This window comes from Tubulanus polymorphus, chromosome 2, assembly GCF_964204645.1.
Source record: "Tubulanus polymorphus chromosome 2, tnTubPoly1.2, whole genome shotgun sequence".
In the NCBI taxonomy this organism is placed as follows: Eukaryota; Metazoa; Nemertea; class Palaeonemertea; order Tubulaniformes; family Tubulanidae; genus Tubulanus; species Tubulanus polymorphus.
The window spans coordinates 31,073,516-31,092,535 of NC_134026.1; the positions used below are offsets into that span (position 1 = coordinate 31,073,516).

The 19,020-nt window shown below is 38.5% G+C and overlaps 3 protein-coding genes across 5 annotated transcripts; 1 reads left to right on the forward strand and 2 right to left on the reverse strand.

Annotated features, from left to right (window-relative positions):
* Nucleotides 1–2,239: 2,239 nt before the first annotated feature.
* On the reverse strand, nucleotides 2,240–5,177 carry LOC141899843 (X-box-binding protein 1-like). Its single transcript, XM_074786408.1, has 3 exons — nucleotides 4,841–5,177; nucleotides 2,884–3,210; nucleotides 2,240–2,543 (listed from the first exon to the last, which is right to left on the reverse strand). Exons 1-3 carry the CDS (start codon nucleotides 5,023–5,025, stop codon nucleotides 2,375–2,377), a joined length of 681 nt encoding a protein of 226 aa, XP_074642509.1. The 5' UTR covers nucleotides 5,026–5,177; the 3' UTR covers nucleotides 2,240–2,374.
* Nucleotides 5,178–5,484: 307 nt separating this feature from the next.
* LOC141899841 (major vault protein-like) lies at nucleotides 5,485–14,350 on the forward strand. 3 transcript variants are annotated; one of them, XM_074786405.1, is made up of 13 exons: nucleotides 5,491–5,500; nucleotides 6,617–6,654; nucleotides 6,741–6,928; nucleotides 7,748–8,067; nucleotides 9,245–9,471; nucleotides 9,856–10,218; nucleotides 10,299–10,448; nucleotides 10,779–11,014; nucleotides 11,248–11,445; nucleotides 11,672–11,816; nucleotides 12,195–12,409; nucleotides 12,814–13,246; nucleotides 13,493–14,350. In XM_074786405.1, exons 3-13 carry the CDS (start codon nucleotides 6,768–6,770, stop codon nucleotides 13,667–13,669), a joined length of 2,625 nt encoding a protein of 874 aa, XP_074642506.1. In that variant the 5' UTR covers nucleotides 5,491–5,500; nucleotides 6,617–6,654; nucleotides 6,741–6,767; the 3' UTR covers nucleotides 13,670–14,350. The 3 variants fall into 3 exon arrangements, with proteins under 3 accessions (XP_074642505.1, XP_074642506.1, XP_074642507.1); XM_074786406.1 differs by having other exon boundaries at nucleotides 5,495–5,500; nucleotides 6,744–6,928; XM_074786404.1 differs by lacking the exon at nucleotides 6,617–6,654 and having other exon boundaries at nucleotides 5,485–5,500.
* On the reverse strand, nucleotides 14,341–17,446 carry LOC141899842 (2-oxoglutarate and iron-dependent oxygenase domain-containing protein 2-like). Its single transcript, XM_074786407.1, has 4 exons — nucleotides 17,315–17,446; nucleotides 16,849–17,013; nucleotides 16,261–16,485; nucleotides 14,341–15,190 (listed from the first exon to the last, which is right to left on the reverse strand). Exons 1-4 carry the CDS (start codon nucleotides 17,444–17,446, stop codon nucleotides 14,705–14,707), a joined length of 1,008 nt encoding a protein of 335 aa, XP_074642508.1. The 3' UTR covers nucleotides 14,341–14,704.
* Between the last annotated feature and the right edge of the window lie 1,574 nt (nucleotides 17,447–19,020).

The following is a 19,020-nucleotide window of genomic DNA, read 5'->3' on the forward strand; positions in this document are numbered from 1 at the left end:
TGACCGTGCTCTAAATCAATACCAGGTCTCAGAAGACTTGAAATGACATGGAGTTGGTTGCATCTTCTTTCTATGAGATCATTGTGTAGATTTTTCTTTGAAATAGAACCACACGACAGGGAGTTTCGTGTGAACGTGATATCACGGCTTTTTTACACATGTAATTTGAAGTATATATTGCAATTTGTAACGGACTCGCAGCGAGAATCTGCTTTTTTCGCCGATGCAGAATACTGTTCTTCGCAATTCTAAGATTCTCAGAATGATACTGACGAAAGCGGGAACAACGAACGACCTTAGCCTTGTCTACGCGGCGACTGCCACCCACTGTTATTAGCTGAAATTTTCTCAGATCTTTTTGAGAATAATTTGAAAGCACTTTTTATTGTTTTGTTCGTAGAAATTTCTGAAATTCATCTTTCTACAAATTGCCATTTCGCGTGAGACACGGTCTCAATTCGACAATTCAAACCTCGTAACGACTGAGGCTAAATTTGCGGCTAGAAAAGTGGCTCGAGGATCGCTTACAGAAACAGATTCCCCTTAAACAAAGCTTTAATGTTGATAAAATTATTCATTTAAAACAGTTTGGCGTTGAGTAATGAATGAAATTCGACTAAGTAAAATATCTGTAATCCTCACATGCCACAGTAGAATATTGAGGCGGCATCAGATCTCGACCGTTCGGTGCTGCCACTATGAATAACGATAGCGGAATTTCTGTGAACTAACTAAGGGTAGCTCATATTTACCGCCGGAATATAAATTGGCTTATTATGTCTAATAAACCGTCGCCCTCTCTCCCCAGGTAAAATATTAAAAGCCAAATATTCACAAGGACAAATTTACTCTCTTAAATTCATCTTATAGAAAAAATTGTCAGTTGAGTTGTTTCAATGCTTTTTAAGAGTTTGAGAATTTTCTCGAAATCCGGCCCGCAAATCGATAAATAGTTCGTCCATTGCGGCCGTTCTAAGACTTTGGCAAGCGAGTATCATTTTAGTTCACGTTTTTCCCGCTATAGTTATACATAGGGGCAGCACTAGACGGATGAGATAGCTATTTTTTACAGTGGCGGGCGAAAGATTCAATCGACGCTTATGTTCTATTCAACGAAATTATTCTTTTAATAAAAATATCAAAGCCACTTTTGAATAATTATAATTCTCAATTTTCTTTATCCGACTTAGAGGTTCCACTGAGCATCCAAAACCCTTTAGGCAGACTGAGTGAAATGAAAATTAGACCCTCAGAGACATCAGGATGAGTGGACACTAAACATCTAAACTAAGAGACGGTCTGTACCTAGACCTATGGCCTTCTTTGATGGTAAACAATGATATGACGTGATATATGAGAAAGACCAAATCAATAAACAACAAAATAGTCTTGTATTTTTTCAAGTTTTTTGCCCCTTTTTATTTGAGTTATTTCTAAGGTTATATTTACAATCTCTCGAATACGCTTAACATCCCATAAAATACAACATGAATTTAAATAAACATCGATTTTAACCGATAATAATAGCAACATACATTGTATATACACAGTAACACAGTACCAACTTCAGTAGCGAGTATCACCTCTATATTACCAGCCGATGAGAAAAAAAATATTCTTGAATTCTTATTAGTTTCAAATGCATTATTTCTATCTTTAACTAAAACAGGATCCAGTTCCACAGTCATCGGTTTGAAAATTCAGTTAGTCCTCGCTGTTTTAATCCTAGAGTGGGATTTCAACGGCAGAACCAGAATCCTGTGTCTTAAGAACAATATTTCAAGCGTGCATATTTTCATTCATAGCACCCGAAATAACCTCAAAAAGAAAATATAATTTCTTGATTAAAAAATAATAACGAAGAAAACGAAAATAAAGAAAATGAAATTTTAGACGAGTGAAGGGAAGAGTTCTGTGAATGATTCCTCCCACATATCGTCGCTGCTGAGAGCTGATATATCGCTACTCGGCGAGGCAGCATCACTGAAATCACTGTAACCAGAATCACTATATCCACCTGTACTCAGTGTATTACTGGTAGCTGCTGGTGCTGCCGTTGCTGCTGCTGCTGCTGGTGCGATGATGCTATTATTGTCAATGCTGCTGCTGCTACTGTCTGTTGTCGGTACAACCTTAGAAATATCACAAATATCAGTCACCATGGATAACAGATCCTCATTGAGGAAACTTTCCAATGATTCGATGTCTTTCAACGTGAGAATGTTTTCGACTGAACTGTTGGAATTATTTTCGTCGTACGCGGAAAAGTTTATTGTCGGAACGGTTGGAGGGGTTATCATTGTTGGAAGCTCGGTTGTATCCATGGTAACGGGTTTAGGGGCAGGTTCCGTCTTGTGGTAAACGTGATCAAATTTTATGAGTTCATTGATGGATTCCAACTGTTTTGCTGTGGACCCCACCATCTCAACGTCGGGCTGCTCGACGGTTGGGCTAGTTGTTTTCGGTTCTCCGTATACGGGAGCGGTCTGGGATTTGACTTCGGTGCTTTGGAGTTGTTGGAGTAACCCCAGGAATACATCAGACTGAAACATTGCAAAATTACAATCCATTACAACGATTTATAAACCAGTTTTTCACTACAATTACATGTAATTTGACTTTAAAAACAGTAATTTAATTGAAAATGAACTAGAAACCAAATTCTAATCTTTGAGTTATTTGATAGAGTAGATGGTAACTACCCTCTGCAAATATTAGCACAACTTCCAGATCCACAGTTATGAGTTAGAATAAACTGTGAACTCGGGATCCAGTTCCACAGTTGTGAGATAGTTATCTCTTGAGTTTAAGTTAGTTCATCTTCTCTGAGTTAACTCAGAGTCAAAAATCTTAAGTTCAAGAAGTAATTAATTAATTAATTACCTGAGAGTCATTAGGAAAGTGAGACAACGAGTTGCAGCCAGATAATGAGCCAATACCCGCCCCTGCTGCTGAGAGACTTTGAGTGCTGCTGACTCACAGGTGGTAGGCTCTTCTTTGACTACAACATCGTTTTGTCCTAATCCTAAACGTTCTCGTAATTGATCATTTTCTTGCTCCAACAACAACGTTTTGTTTTCCAGATCTTTATTTTCGTTCATCAACTGTTGATTTTCATCTTCGAGTTCCGCGACGAGACTTTCTAATTCACTCATTCGCGCTTTCTTTCGATCGCGAGCAGTTTGAGCGGCAACGCGATTCTTCAGTTTCCTGTAAAACATTCAATTTGAAATCGTTTACATTCATTTACTCGCCCTGCACCAGTTTTATTTAGTCTCTTAAGATCTGCTGAATCACTGCAGCATTTCAAAACTTTTCTTAAAACTTAACTTTTGGCGGCTAAGACGCTGAATAAAGTCAATTGTACAGACAAATAATGGATTAGAAAATAGAGATGACTTCAGGATTAATCTGACGATTGGTCAAGACTCAAGTCCAAAAATGGTGTTAAATTCTAAGTCTGGTTGTTGTTAGATCGGCTTTATAAGAGCTTCAGAGCTTCAATGGTCTTCGACAGGTCTTAAGTTACATTGGCAATAAAAATAAAATGAGCTTAGACTGGTCTTAAGTTACATTGGCAATAAAACTAAAATGAGCTTAGACTGGTCTTAAGTTGTTTGGTTATAGAACCAAAATGAGTTTAGACAGATCTTTAGAGTTCAAGCTATGACTTGGGACCTGGCCCCAGATAACAACCTAACGGCTAGTAAGTGAATTTGATTGTACAAGTACTTTTAAGAGGATAGACTTTTAAATTAATTCTAAACGTAAATTGAGAGACTTAATTAGATCAAAAACATATGGCACATAATAAAGGGCTGTAACATATGTGAAATTGAATACACGCTGCTTACATCAGCATTAAATTCACTATCGATAACAATTCTAGGCACAGCTGTATTTAACAACATGAAAGTGAAATCATTAGCAATTTTAGACGTATAGTATTCAAATAGCTGTAAGGCTAAATATATTGATTAAAATTCCACTAGTTTATCAAAGTAACAGCCATCAAACCCCCGGGGGTAAGTTCGATGTGAAATACGAAAATAGCAGTGATAACTAGACACACCCCTGAAAAGAGAGAGAGAGAGACCACACCCAAACTATTTCTACAAGAGATATATCAAAAACAAATCAGAGTAGTTGCGAAATATCTTAATCGCGGAAGCATCTAAAACATAATCATACTAAAGTTCCTTAAATGTCAGAAGTAATAAAATTGTATTATTCACTTGTATTCATTGATTAATGCTTTATGTTTTATGTATTTCAGAATAAATTGTAGGTCTACTGTTTAGGTCTAATGAACATGTGGGTAAAAGTGCAGATCTGCACCTCTCCGCGTAAACGGTTCAATCAATTACGTTAAAATCATTGTTTGAGATTCAAAATGTCATCAGCAATTCAGTAAATTGCCATTGGTTAATTTCAAGATATCTTCACTAGAGAGAGTAGAAAGATTTTAGCCAGGATTCTGTCATTCAGCAGATTGCGTCAATCACTCAAGAGGTGCGCATCTGCACCAAATGTGTAGTCTACATTTGTAGTGGAACTATTACATTTAAAAAAATACATAATTACATAAATTTATACCAATCTATCTTTTTAGTTACATGTAGCACTTTATACACAATGTAATATTTTGATTTAAAGTATCAATACAAGTAATCAAAATATCTCTGTCCTCTCAGTCTCTGGGAGTACGATCAAGACAGTACTGCTGACACCCGCAGTTTACCCCTCCAAATTTGACAAGCTGGCAGAAAACCCTTAACTTACTAATTACACAATTAACTGTTAATTCTGATACGAAATTAGAGTTGGATTTAGAATTTACCTGCGCATCATTCGTTCCTCGGGTGTAAGATGAGTAAGTCGCCTTCTTTTCCTTGGCTGTTGATCTCCCAGTAAACCAAATCTGTCCATGTCTACTGTAGACGTTGTGTAGTGGCCACCACTGGTACTGGCTGCGCCCGATTTTCGGGGCATCGTGATCACTATCGTCTTCGGAACGCTTGTCATCTTCGAGTATCTGATTTAACCGTTAGAAAGATAGTTTATGACGAGTGTCAACATTTGGTCTATCTCCGGCGTATTGCTATAACATCTTGAAGTTTGGTTTACTCTAATGAGGAAAACACCGTAGTTGAATATTTACTGTAGTCGTGTTCGCCGCTGATTGGCTAATCGGCGGCTGACGCAATTTCACAACTCGGGGAAATCCCGCGATTCTACGAAATCCCTAACTGACGTCACACCAAAATTAACTTACGGGTGAAAAATTAACGATTTACTCATCATAAATGCGAGCGAAAACTTTTTTTGATAATCTTAATGAAAAAATCAATGGTAAAATCATTGGATTTATTAGAAATTTATATCGTAATGATATTATGAATTCGTGGAAAATACATCTCACGAAAATAAGCACTGTTTACATTCCACACTGACAGCCCAGATTTGACAGCACTACGCCCCGAAGAATAGCGCTACATAGGTCAGTGCAGAGCATCGTTTGAATCGAAATATTGCCAAATAATTGAAAATGTAGAAAATTCCTTCGAATAACTATTAAAAAACTGTACGTCAGTCTGTGGCAGCCATGACATGTATTACACTAGTCAGTAACCTGTCTGTGGTTTAGTTTCACGATCGGATATTTTCACAAACCACAGTCAGGAATGGGAAGGTCATTTTTGTATGAAATCTTCGTCAGCCAATTTGACTGACGAGTAATTTGCCTGGCATTTCATTGTCTCTTAAGATATCCGTCTAATTTTTGTTGTAATCGACACACAACAGATTCGTAGTTTGTCTGATACCTATAACACCTCACCTGACGATCTTAATCCATGTGCAAATCGGCCGTAAAGTGAGAGTAAATTTCCGTAGAGTCAACAGCTGCCATTTTTTAAATTACTGGAGGTGCTGGCACCTGTGGACTGAGGCCAGGACAACAGCACAAACTAACAAAGCGAAACGACGAAATTGAAAAAAATTAAGAAATCAACACTTATTCACATTTTTCTTTTACCAGAATTTATTATTTCTGTATTTATTATGGAAAACACGAAGATTTGAAATATAAGCTGGAAAACCATCAAAAATAAAAAATGTCGTTTCGTCTTGGAAGTTTTATATAAATCCTTGTAGGTCCCCTTGTCTTATCATGCCACATGTGCAATACAGAGAAATGGCGGCCAATGGCGAAATTTGTGGAGAAATTAATTAATTTCTCAAAATAATGTTGATTAATCACTCGAAACATACATAAAATTGGATTATTTCGAAAGGTATCTGTGTTAGTTTGTGAATTAAGCCATTAATTGTGGACTGAAGTGAATAGAAAGTATATTTTTGAAGTGTTACTTTTTTCAACCGTGTTTTGGTCCTTGTCATCCCTAACGTTGGTATAAGCCCATCCGATTATAAAAAGCTTACCACCAACGATTAGGTAACTAACTAGTATTACACCATCAATATCTAGTATGTCAGATAGTGGTGAAATAACCTATCTATGAACCACCTTAGCTCTGAATAGAGCTTTATTGTGCTCGCCATTCGTGAAGAAACGTTCTTCAATAGTCCTTCTCGTTTTGTATTCATGATTTAGGTCGAATAACAACTAATATCTTAATAGAAACTCACAAGGTATGAAATCTCTCTTCTTTAGCTATAGAACTTTGCACCAGGAAGTGTACAGCACAGTGACAGTCAATACGGTACTTCTATTTCAGCAGTGTCAGTACAGTGTACCGTGTAACATGTCTCGTCAAGGCTCAAGTGGAAGTGGAAACCGAGGTGGAGGGGATGATTCGATCTACCGAATTCCACCGTATTTTTATCTGCATGTTCTCGATCAGAATTCGAATGTCACCAGGGTTGAAGTCGGACCGAAGACATTTATTAGACAAGATAATGAAAGGTATGTCTATCGGTTATTACATCAGGTGATTTAAGCAGGCTTACTGATAGTCAGTTACCTGACTGTGTTTTAGTTTCACGTTCGGATATTTTCACAAACCACATAACCACACATGTAGTCTGAATACCAGTCGTTGTTACGGTTGTTTCAGGAACAATGGCTAGGTACTAGACTACCACACATAAGTATAAGCCCATCCGATTATAAAAAGCTTACCAACGATTAGGTAACTAACTATAGCTTACTGATTAAGCTAGGGTACTTGCATAAAAACCGATAAACCTTTTTCTAAAATTGAGCTGGTAAAATTTGTCCGAATCAAGAGTTAAAAAACCAGAAAAAATGTTAGAAAGTCAGAAAATGATTTCATTTTAGTCCTATATAAGTTAGAACCCCAGGGCCCGGTTCCATAGTCATGGCTTAGACTTAAGACCAGTCTAAGACCAAATTAGTTCTATAGCCAATCTAACAACTTAAGACCAGTCTTAAGATTTAAGACCACTGTTGGAAGTCACGACCATGCAGCAGGCCCCCCTGAGTTCAGCATTGTAGAGATTTACTCTATTTTCGATATCTTGTTTTATGGGTTAATTTTCAATGTACGTCTATAACATGCATTTCATATCAGCTGAAACCTGCTGTTGCTTAGTCATATCTATTTCTATTGCCTTTTTATCATTTTGTACCGGAAAAAGTAGTTGCGGGGTCATCTCAGATTCATTAAGTTCCTATCCCTTATCATATCTAATGAATTCATTCAATGAAATGCCCCCTGACCTCGCTGAGATATGATTAATAAGTTTTGCTCGTATATTTTAGAGTTGTTTATGGCCCGGAGCGTATGATAACAATTCCACCGAGACATTATTGCATTATTGAAAATCCTGTGCACAAAAATGACAAAGGCGAAGTCCAGTTTCATGTGAGCGGACAGGTAAAATTGTTACACGCCGACCAAGATATCCGACTAGCGCAGGACCCGTTCCCTTTATACCCTGGTGAGACTGTGAAGGGCGCCGTCACTCCGTTAAAGGTTGTCGTAGCGAATTCCGCTCTTCGACTTCGAGCCTTACTGGATTTCAAAGACGATCGCGGAAATGAAAAAGTAGCAGGCGACGAATGGCTTTTTGAAGGACCAGGTACGAATATATAAACTCATAATAGAGTATACACTCAGCTTAAGTCTGATCCAACTCAGATATCACTCTCAAGTCAAAAGATCCGACTTGAGCGGAGTCTACTGTATCATCCAACTCAGATATCACTCTCAAGTCAAAAGATCCGACTTGAGCGGAGTCTACTGTATCATCCAACTCAGATATCACTCTCAAGTCAAAAGATCCGACTTGAGCGGAGTCTACTGTATCATCCAACTCAGATATCACTCTCAAGTCAAAAGATCAGACTTGAGCGGAGTCTACTGTATCATCCAACTCAGATATCACTCTCAAGTCAAAAGATCCGACTTGAGCGGAGTCTACTGTATCATCCAACTCAGATATCACTCTCAAGTCAAAAGATCAGACTTGAGCGGAGTCTACTGTATCATCCAACTCAGATATCACTCTCAAGTCAAAAGATCAGACTCTTCAGCGGAGTCTACTGTATCATCCAACTCAGATATCACTCTCAAGTCAAAAGATCTGACTTGAGCGGAGTCTACTGTACCATCCAACTCAGATATCACTCTCAAGTCAAAAGATCAGACTTGAGCGGAGTCTACTGTATCATCCAACTCAGATATCACTCTCAAGTCAAAAGATCCGACTTGAGCGGAGTCTACTGTATCATCCAACTCAGATATCACTCTCAAGTCAAAAGATCCGACTTGAGCGGAGTCTACTGTATCATCCAATTCAGATATCACTCTCTAGTCAAAAGATCAGACTTGAGCGGAGTCTATTGTACCATCCAACTCAGATATCACTCTCAAGTCAAAAGATCAGACTTGAGTCTACTGTACCATCCAATTCAGATATCACTCTTTAGTCAAAAGATCAGACTTGAGCGGAGTCTACTGTACCATCCAACTCAGATATCACTCTCAAGTCAAAAGATCAGACTTGAGCGGAGTCTACTGTACCATCCAACTCAGATATCACTCCCAAGTCAAAATATCTGACTTGAGCGGAGTCTACTGTATCATCCAACTCAGATATCACTCTCAAATCAAAAGATCAGACTATAGCAGAGTCTACTCCGCATGTACATTTCTGTACTTCACTGTACATTTAGTTCACTGTATACATGTAGTTCACTGTACATGTAGTTCACTTGTACTTGTAGTTCACTGTAAATGTCGTTGTTGATTTGTAGGAACTTACATTCCACGTAAAGAAGTCGTAGTCGAGGAAACAATCCGTGCTACGATCGTAAAACCGAATCAAGCGATCAGATTACGAGCTCGAAAAGAAACAACAGATCGAGATGGAAATGCTAGGGTTACCGGTGAGGAATGGCTGTCGAAGAAATGTGGTGCTTACCTCCCAGGAGCTTACGAAGAAGTCATTGATGTTGTAAACGCTTACGTGTTGACAGAAAAGGTTTGTTTTGTTTATTCTTTTACAAATGGCCCCATTCATGACAAAATTTTGCTCATTTTCAACAATTGCAATTTAAGGAATTATTTCGGTATGTTCCCAATGTCTGACCCTCTCTCCATGGATGTGAATGCTCTTTATGAAGTCAATAAAGTCCTTCACACTTAAAAAACAGCCCAAATTACAATAAGCTAAACTCAAATCTATTCGAATAAGTGATCATTGTTTTCAAGGGGTAATAAATCCAATTTGATTGATATTCTATTAAGGATTTCTAGGATTTGACTTGAAATAATTGAAGAGCTTTGTTATATCAGTGGATTAGTGTTTGAGTTGATAATTTGACTCGCGATAATTGAAGAGCGTTTAATATTTCACTGTTTATAGAAAGCGCTTCACATGACAGCGACGAGAACGTTTACAGATGATTACAAAGTAGAACGTAAAAATGGTGAAGAATGGTTGATCACAATGAAAGACACCGAGACGCATATTCCTCACGTCTATGAAGAAGTCGTCGGAGTCGTAAAGATCACGACTTTAACCAATCGTCAGTACTGCATTATCTTAGATCCAGTCGACGCAGATGGCAAACCTCAACTCGGTCGTAAGAAACTGATCAAAGGAGAAAAATCATTCTTTCTGATGCCGGGAGAACACTTAGAAAGAGGAATACAGAACGTGCATGTTTTAGGAGAAGATGAAGGCCTCATTCTTCGGGCTACGGAAGATTTCTTCGATGACGATAAAGTAAGTTTTTTGTGGAAAAAAAGGATGAAACTTTACATTTCATTTCGTGAAACTGATGAATGAATATCGGTTGTTTTCAGAAAATTCAGCGTCAACCCGGAGACAAATGGATGATCCGTGGACCTAAAGAATATGTGCCACCAGTAGAAGTAGAAGTTGTAACGAAGAGACAAGCGATTCCTCTCGATGAGAATGAGGGAATTTATGTTAGAGATGTTAAATCTGGAAAGGTAAGAGAAAAATGATTGTGGAAAATAATTCATGAAAAATGTAGTAAAAATTCAAAAGTTTATTGAGACCACAATGTTTCAGCTGTTGTCATCATCATACATCCTCCCTCGGCAAATATTCTAATCTCATAACCTGGGGCTGATCAGGCCCATCCTCCCTAACGAACCTGATATCATTCCTGGACTCTGCCACCGGGGCAGTTTCGATGCCATCAGGTTAACAGTTGCTACTGTTAGAAACAGCCAAAACTAGTTCCAATAAACTCTTGAATTCCAATTCTTCAAATTATGGGATTTTGCTCTGATTAGAATGATTTAAATATACGGTAGGTTCGCGCTATCACTGGTGAAACATACATGCTGAACCAAGACGAGGAATTATGGTCGAAAGAACTTCCACCGGCAGTTGAGACTTTACTCGCCCAGAATAAAGACCCCCTCGCTGACCGCAGTGACCGCTCATCTACCGGACACGGCGCGCCGCGAGATAAAACTAAAGTCGTTTCTTTCCGTGTGCCGCACAATGCAGCGGTTCAAATCTATGATTATAAAGAAAAGAAAGCGAGGTAAATCCTTCATTGATTGGTCGATTCAATGTTCAGGTGGCCATCTTGGATTTTAAGTGGACATCTTGGATTTTGATTTGAGTGGCCATCTTAGATTTTGCATAAAAGAAGCTCCGAATAGGAAAATTGATTAAGGGTAAAAATGTAGCCAAGGTCGCGCGTGATCAAACATTGCTGCTTAACTGTCAATGATCTTTTGTCGAGATGTTGTTAAACTGTTGTTTTGGTTGTAGAGTTGTGTTTGGACCTGAGTTAGTGATGCTGAGACCCGATGAACAGTTTACACAGCTCAGTCTCTCCGGCGGAAAACCGAAGAAACCGAACGTCATCAAATCTTTGTGTTTGTTAATGGGTCCTGATTTCTGTACCGATATCGTGATTGTTGAAACTGCTGATCACGCTAGACTCAGTCTTCAGCTCTCTTATAACTGGTTAGTATCAACGGTCTCTCTCAATCCTGGTTTATCTTCAGTCGATTTAGTTGATCCTATTTTGTAAATCTCAGTCCTCCGATGTTGAAGAATATAATGGCTGGTTTTATAAACTAGGAACCTCAGTTTTTCAGTCAAGTTTCATTAAAATTAATTTCTTCATTGATTAAAAATGTCTTCGATCGATTTATGTGTAATGTATGATAAATAAGTTTTCAATTTTCAGGCATTTTGAAGTGACGGACAAAACGAATGATTCAGAATCTGCGAAACTGTTCAGTGTGCCAGATTTTGTTGGAGATGCATGTAAGGCTATAGCCTCAAGAGTACGTGGAGCTGTTGCAAGTGTGCAGTTTGATGATTTCCATAAGGTAAATTTACTTGTCTAAATATGGAAAATCTTCTATGCCGGTAAATCCACAGTTCTGTGGTTTAGATTTGAATAGAGTTAAAACTCTTCAAAAGAGTGATGGAACTGTGATTGAACTGAGTCCTGGTCCGCAGTTCTGAGTTGAGATTCGACTCTTAGATTTGAAACATCAAAAATAAACTCGGCTAATCAAACTTAGCCAACAACTGTGGAACTGAGCAGAATTTTTCTGGTTTAAGATTTGATCTTTCAGTTATAACATTGAAAATGAACTAATTAATCTCTATAATGTCAAAGTTAACTGACAGTCGCTGTAGAACTGTATCCTGTAACTGTTTTTAATTTGAATTTTAAATATTCTGATTGTTGTAAATTCCAGAATTCGGCACGGATAATCCGCGCGAGTGTTTTCGGTTTCGACGATCAAACAACTAAAGTACGAGAGAGATTCACATTCGCTCAGAATAATCTGGTGATCACGAGTATCGATATTCAATCAGTTGAACCGGTCGATCAGCGTACGAGAGACGCTTTAATGAAATCTGTTCAACTCGCTATTGAGATTACTACTAATTCACAAGAAGCAACCGCCAAGTAAGTACCAGTATTGTAAACTGGGGCAGTCAGTAATCAGTGTTTGAACTTCTTGTCATAATAATTTTTTGTTCAGTGTTGTTTTTCCCGCAACACGTTTAAGAGTGGTACCCACCCCTTTCATTTTCACATCCATCTCTCTGAGAATCATTCACGGCTTATCAAATATCTTCTGCCCCTACCAGAGTGGATATTCTCTCAATGCTGATAATTGCTTTGAAATATATTGAGCTAATGTGAAAAATAGAAGATTACACCAAATTTGCGCTTAGACTTTTTGTGTTTTTGGGGGATCGAAAGCCTTGCTACAACAGCAGCCATGATGCTATACACTTAACAATGAATGCAGCCCTTTTAAAATTCCAAATTGAGAAAACTGATGACATTCTGTTATTGATTTACAGACATGAAGCCGAGAGATTAGAACAGGAAGCTCGAGGTCGACTTGAAAGACAGAAGATCGCGGATGAAGCAGAAGCCGAACGTTCGCGTAAAGAGTTGTTAGAACTTCAGGCGAACAGCGCAGCAGTCGAGAGTACAGGTCAAGCTAAAGCCGAGGCTCAGTCTCGCGCTGAGGCCGCCAGAATTGAAGGCGAGGCCGCCGTTGAACAAGCGAAACTGAAAGCGCAGGCGATGAAAATCGAGGCCGAATCCGAGCTGGAACGTTTGACACAAGCTAGAGAAGCTGAAATGAAATTTGTCAAGGAACAAAATGATCTGGAACTGGCGAAATCAGCTGAAATGGCGGCGATCACCACCAAGAAATTCAAGGATCAAGTTGATGCTATTGGTGCCGATACAATACGTGCTATTGCCACTGCTGGACCCGAGTTGCAGGTTAGTAATCTCTCAATAAATACCGCTATCAATCTGCTGTCTGTAACTACTGACCGAGGGGTCGCAGGTCCCAGTTTCCTTTCATTCAATTTATTTATTCAAATTGATTTGAGAGTTGAACGACCCAGAGTCCAAGCAGCAGATTGTGTGAGGGGCAGGTCGTGACTGCAGATTGACAGCTTCAAATGACTAATGGATATAGAACAATGATGTATCTGATAATAAAAATAATCTTTTTTTTTTCAGGTGAAACTGCTTCAAGGTTTAGGATTGAAAACGACGTTGATCACAGACGGAACAAGTCCGGTCAATCTGTTTAACACGGCTCATGGTTTACTGGGAGGTGGCGCTGTTGTCTCGAGGAAATCAAAACGTAGTAAGGATGATGATGATGATGACGATGATGACATCAGTTTATCGTAGGAATCATCCTCAACATTCACTGAAAACTTTTAGACCCGGTTCCACAGTTCTTGGTTAATATCAAACTCTAAAAGACTGGGGCCGGTTCCATAGAAACTTAAGTCCGATAGAGGTTTCAAATCTTAAGACTGGTCTTAACTAGTTAGTGGCTATAGAACTAAGATGAGATTAGGTTGGTCTTAAGTCTAAGCCATCACTTTGGAACCCGCACAAGAGCTTGTTCCATAGCCGAGACTTAAGTCCAATAGTCATCTTAAATCTCTAAGTCTGGTCTTAAGATGTTAGATTAACTTTAGAACTAAGATGGTCTTAGATTGGTCTTCAATCTAAGCCATCACTATGGAACCGGCCCGTCTGGACACAAACTCATTTGATCCGTCCAAGTCTTATCTAACTGACCACCACACTGTGGAACTGGATCTGTCCATTATGTAGCTAGAAAGTGAAATAAAAAGACATAAATTCTAATTCTGTGTAAGAATTTTATAGTTTAATTTTGCCGTGTAAATTACAATTGATCACCCCAGTACATAACTGTGATTATTAATATTCTATTCATTCAGAACCACTATAGCTGCTACAATGCCCTAATGTGATAACCTATAATACGTACTATTATATTATTTTGTTGCATAAATTTAACTCTATATACAATTGAATAAAGGAACTAATGCACACAAATACAGATTTCTTCTGAGTACATTTACTTATTGGTTTGAGGATACAGTATCACAGTATGAGAGACTAGTTTGATCTCACAGGACTCAGTCCTCATCACATGAATTAGGAATACAGCGGAACCTCTTTACAAACAAACTTCAGAGCACCAGACAATATGTACGTTTTATATCTAGCATGAAATTATTGAAATATATTTTGGATGAAACTAGGTTTTAAATAACTGATAAATTATTTGTATGTCGTAACAAAGTCCCACAGTATTTCAAATGTTTTATCAGGCAGGACACATAACAGTCTGAGACAAGGAGAGTCTGAGGCACGCAATAATCCCAGGAAAATGCAGTTAAACTGTTATCAAGTTTTTGTAAATCCATCGCCAAATCCTGAGGTAGTTTGTAAATCCGGTATTCTATCACACATAGGACAGAGTTGATTTCGTATTTCCGACGATCGCATCCAGATAATCAGATTACATCGTTCACCGTCTGTTATAGGTAGAGCACCGTGCATGTGCTGCCCCCTGTGCAATAAACCGTAACCCAAACTATGTTTACATTCGTTGCAATCACTCGCGTACGTCGGTTCACTTCTCATATTCCCGAAATATAAACAACCATCGTCGAAATCATCGTTTAACGAAACGTTTAAAGTGATTTCCGCGTTATCGAAATGGAAATTTAATTCCGTATCTTCGCCGTGTTTGTATTTAACGGTGAAAGCTCGGTGCGAATCTACGCTAGCTCCACCTATATCTGCATATAGTAGCGTAGTTATCGGCTGGAGATATTCTACGCGTAAAATGTCTATAAAATCCTTGAATCCGATTTCATCAAGAAGAACCTAAAAAAGAGGCGAATATTGAACCTAAAAGAGGCAAATATTCAACCTAAAAGAGGCGAATATTGAACCTAAAAGAGGCAAATATTCAACCTAAAAGAGGTGAATATTCAACCTAAAAGAGGCAAATATTCAACCAATTGAACCTAGAATAGAATACAACAAAACAAGTTAAACTCTGCCTAACTCGGTAGTGTTGGCACTGCTGCAGATATTTCACCGAGTTGACAATCAGGGAACTCGGTAGTGTGTTGGCACTGCTGTAGATATTTCACCGAGTTGACAATCAGGGAACTCGGTAGCGTTGGGACTGCTGTAAATATTTCACCGAGTTGACAATCAGGGAACTCGGTAGTGTGTTGGCACTGCTGTAGATATTTCACCGAGTTGACAATCAGGGAACTCGGTAGTGTGTTGGCACTGCTGTAGATATTTCACCGAGTTGACAATCAGGGAACTCGGTAGCGTATTGGGACTGCTGTAGATATTTCACTGAGTTGACAATCAGGGAACTCGGTAGTGTTGGGACTGCTGTAGATATTTCACCGAGTTGACAATCAGGGAACTCGGTAGCGTGTTGGGACTGCTGTAGATATTTCACCGAGTTGACAATCAGGGAACTCGGTAGTGTGTTGGCACTGCTGTAGATATTTCACCGAGTTGACAATCAGGGAACTCGGTAGCGTCGGGACTGCTGTAGATATTTCACTGAGTTGACAATCAGGGAACTCAATGGTGTTGAGACTGCTGTAGATATTTCACTGAGTTGACAATCAGGGAACTCGGTAGTGTGTTGGCACTGCTGTAGATATTTCACTGAGTTGAGAATCAGGGAACTCAATGGTGTTGAGACTGCTGTAGATATTTCACTGAGTTGACAATCAGGGAACTCGGTAGCGTGTTGAGACTGCTGTAAATATTTCACTGAGTTGACAATCAGGGAACTCAGTAGTGTTGAGACTGCTGTAAATATTTTACCAAAGCAGGGAAATATATTTTCCAAATAAATTGTCGTTAACTGTGTTAGGAGCAGTCTAATGTTAATGCCTTAACATACGTATTCAGGTACTTACTCCATATCTATTCATAGTATTCGGTCGTCCTTTAGGAAAATCACTTTTCTCAAAATGACTCAATTCTTCTATGAGTTGTTTACAGAATTCACGTGTAAAAACAGGTAATGAGAAAACACGTGGAGCTGACGTCTGTTCAACACGAGACAAGATTCCACTCTTAGTCGCTGATTCAGATTTACAATAATCAACAAGATCCACGAATTCCCGACGGAAAAAACTCTCCTGAAAATAAACAGAATGTTTAGCTAAGACAAGGTCGAGAAAAACAAGGTTGGATTGAGTGTATACGTGATTTGTAGCTATGTTTTGGCCAGAAACTACAAGCCACCAAAACCTAATTAAGGGGTTAAGATGAAACATACCCCAGTCTGTATTCATACTAGTGTAGAACCAAGCCGTCGTTCCACAAACAACGGAACCCGTAACAACGACTGGTATTCACACTATATTTATACCCATTGTTAGTTACTTATCGTTGGTGGTAAGCTTTTTATAATCGGATGGGCTTGATTTTGGAAAATATCCGATCGTGAAACTAAACCCCAGACAGGTTACTGACTGACCTATTGTGTGTTTGTAGTATACCTGTATATTGTATAGATGAGGATGAAGTGGTTTATATTGAGCTTTGATCAACTTTCGTCTTTCAACTGATTGAAAACCGAGTGACTTCCTTCGTTTTACTTCATCGTGAATCTCTGTAAGGACCGATTCAATTTCTTCATCTTTTAAACTTCTTTCTTTAGACATCTGAATCAACAACAAACACATGAATCACAGATAGACACCCGTTGGAAACGTTGAAGTGATTAGAGAGAGACTTGTCAACTGATCATGGGTCCAATTAGTTACCGACCTAATCGTTGGTGGTAAGCTTTTTATTTTCGGATGGGCTTATACCAACTATTTATGAAAATATCCGATCGTGAAACTAAACCACAAACAGGTTCCTGAATAGGGTCCAATAATAAAGTAATTTTGATTGGTTTTAATTATCCATTAGATGTGACAAAAGACCTGTAGAAAAGATGTCAGTTTAAAAATACCGAACCTGATTAGAGAATTCTTCATCATTCAAATATTGAACATGTCTCTTCAGATAATGCACGAATATATTGTTTGAATAGAAACATTTACAGATAAATTCATCTCCCGTTGCGTTACTTCGTCCATCATCTTCCATTTTCTCTTTCTCTATCGTTTATTTTTTCTTACTCGGCAATACTGAATATTCTCGGAGGTACCCTTTAGTGAATCGACACGGCGCCGCGCGCGAGCGGCTGTGCTTTAAAGATACAAGATACAAGATGCGATACGTTATTGAGTCTCTCATCAACAAATACAATAAAACAGGACTATAAACAAATATCAAAATCATTGCTCGCAGGCGGCCGGGTCGGGCGGGCCAATGAGTAGTCTAAATATTAGTACCTAGCCGTTGTTCCTCAAACAACACGATTAATTCAGCTCCTTTTATCAGAAAGCTCAAGATGGCTGGTATGATACACCTTCTCAGAAACTGTTTCGATGAAGCAGATCTTGGAAAAGCGCTACAGTTGTTATATGATTGTTGCAATGATGGTAAGTTTAAGAAAAAGGGAAGTTTATCCATTTGTGTTTTCAAATCAGTTTGACAAAAATATATAAATATTCCCCAAGCTCATATCCCTAAGTCCTTAACCCTAACCCTAGGACCGTAACCCTAACCCTAGCTGCAGCCTACACCGAGATTTGAACCTGGGTCTCTCAGTTGCCAGACCTCTGTCCTAACCACTAGACTACTGAGCAGTAGTGATTGAGTGTATTAGTAAGTTGGTGCAATGGACAGTGGTGACCAGTGAGCTGAGTGGTGACCAGTGAGGTGTGCTAACTGGTGACCAGTGAGGTGTGGTAACTGGAGGTTTATATAGACCCCTTTGTCAACTGGACATTCATAAAAAAATCTCCCTAAAGCTACAGCCTCAACACTGCAGTTTCTCAGTGAACAAAATGGAAAGAATTTTGAAAAAATAAAACCCAGTGATAGCCTTGAAGAGATCACTTCTCTTTCATCTGAATTTATTTTAACTATTGAATACATAAGAATTTCAATTGGTGCTTATTTGACATGTGAATCTGGCACCAGGATTATCTGTATCCCTGTATCAGGATTATCTGTATCCCTGTATCAGGATTATCTGTATATCCATGTATCAGGATTATCTGTATCCCTGTATCAGGATCATCTGTATCCCTGTATCAGGATTATCTGTATCCCTGTATCAGGATTATCTGTATCAGGATTATCTGTATCCCTGTATCAGGATTATCTGTATCCCTGTATCAGGATTATCTGTATCCCTGTATCAGGATTATCTGTATCTTTGTCACCTCGATTTTTTATTTTAGAGGGTGGGACTAAATTGTCGATTGACAGCTATGATTTCGTATTTTAGAGGGCGGTACTAAACTTATGATTGACGCTGAGGCAATTGAACAAATGATACAAACTATGGAAATTCATCAATTCAGTGCAGGTCAGTTATATTTAACTTATGCTTTAAATAGAGATGAAAAAACAGTTGATTTCGAAAAATTTTGAATTTGACTCAATAGCAACACGATGATTGTTGTTATTTCAGGTATTCAGAAACGTGCTATGGTTGTTTTACAAATATTCTCTGAAGAATGGCAGTTTCATGATGAACAGTTATTACTGAGTCTAGCATCTGTGTTACAGTCCGTTCTTGATGTATTTTTTGATGATTTATTTCTACT

Coding starts and splice junctions, on each gene's coding strand:
- LOC141899843 (XM_074786408.1), bottom strand. CDS start 5,025: ATGACAAGCGTTCCGAAGACGATAGTGATCACGATGCCCCGAAAATCG. Junction 3,211..4,840: donor GAGGAACGAATGATGCGCAG/GTAAATTCTAAA, acceptor AATGTTTTACAG/GAAACTGAAGAATCGCGTTG. Junction 2,544..2,883: donor ACTTTCCTAATGACTCTCAG/GTAATTAATTAA, acceptor GCAATGTTTCAG/TCTGATGTATTCCTGGGGTT.
- LOC141899841 (XM_074786404.1), top strand. CDS start 6,768: ATGTCTCGTCAAGGCTCAAGTGGAAGTGGAAACCGAGGTGGAGGGGAT. Junction 10,449..10,778: donor GAGATGTTAAATCTGGAAAG/GTAAGAGAAAAA, acceptor AATATACGGTAG/GTTCGCGCTATCACTGGTGA. Junction 11,015..11,247: donor TATAAAGAAAAGAAAGCGAG/GTAAATCCTTCA, acceptor TTTTGGTTGTAG/AGTTGTGTTTGGACCTGAGT.
- LOC141899842 (XM_074786407.1), bottom strand. CDS start 17,446: ATGGAAGATGATGGACGAAGTAACGCAACGGGAGATGAATTTATCTGT. Junction 16,486..16,848: donor CTCATCTATACAATATACAG/GTATACTACAAA, acceptor GTTTATTTTCAG/GAGAGTTTTTTCCGTCGGGA. Junction 15,191..16,260: donor ATACTATGAATAGATATGGA/GTAAGTACCTGA, acceptor CCTCTTTTTTAG/GTTCTTCTTGATGAAATCGG.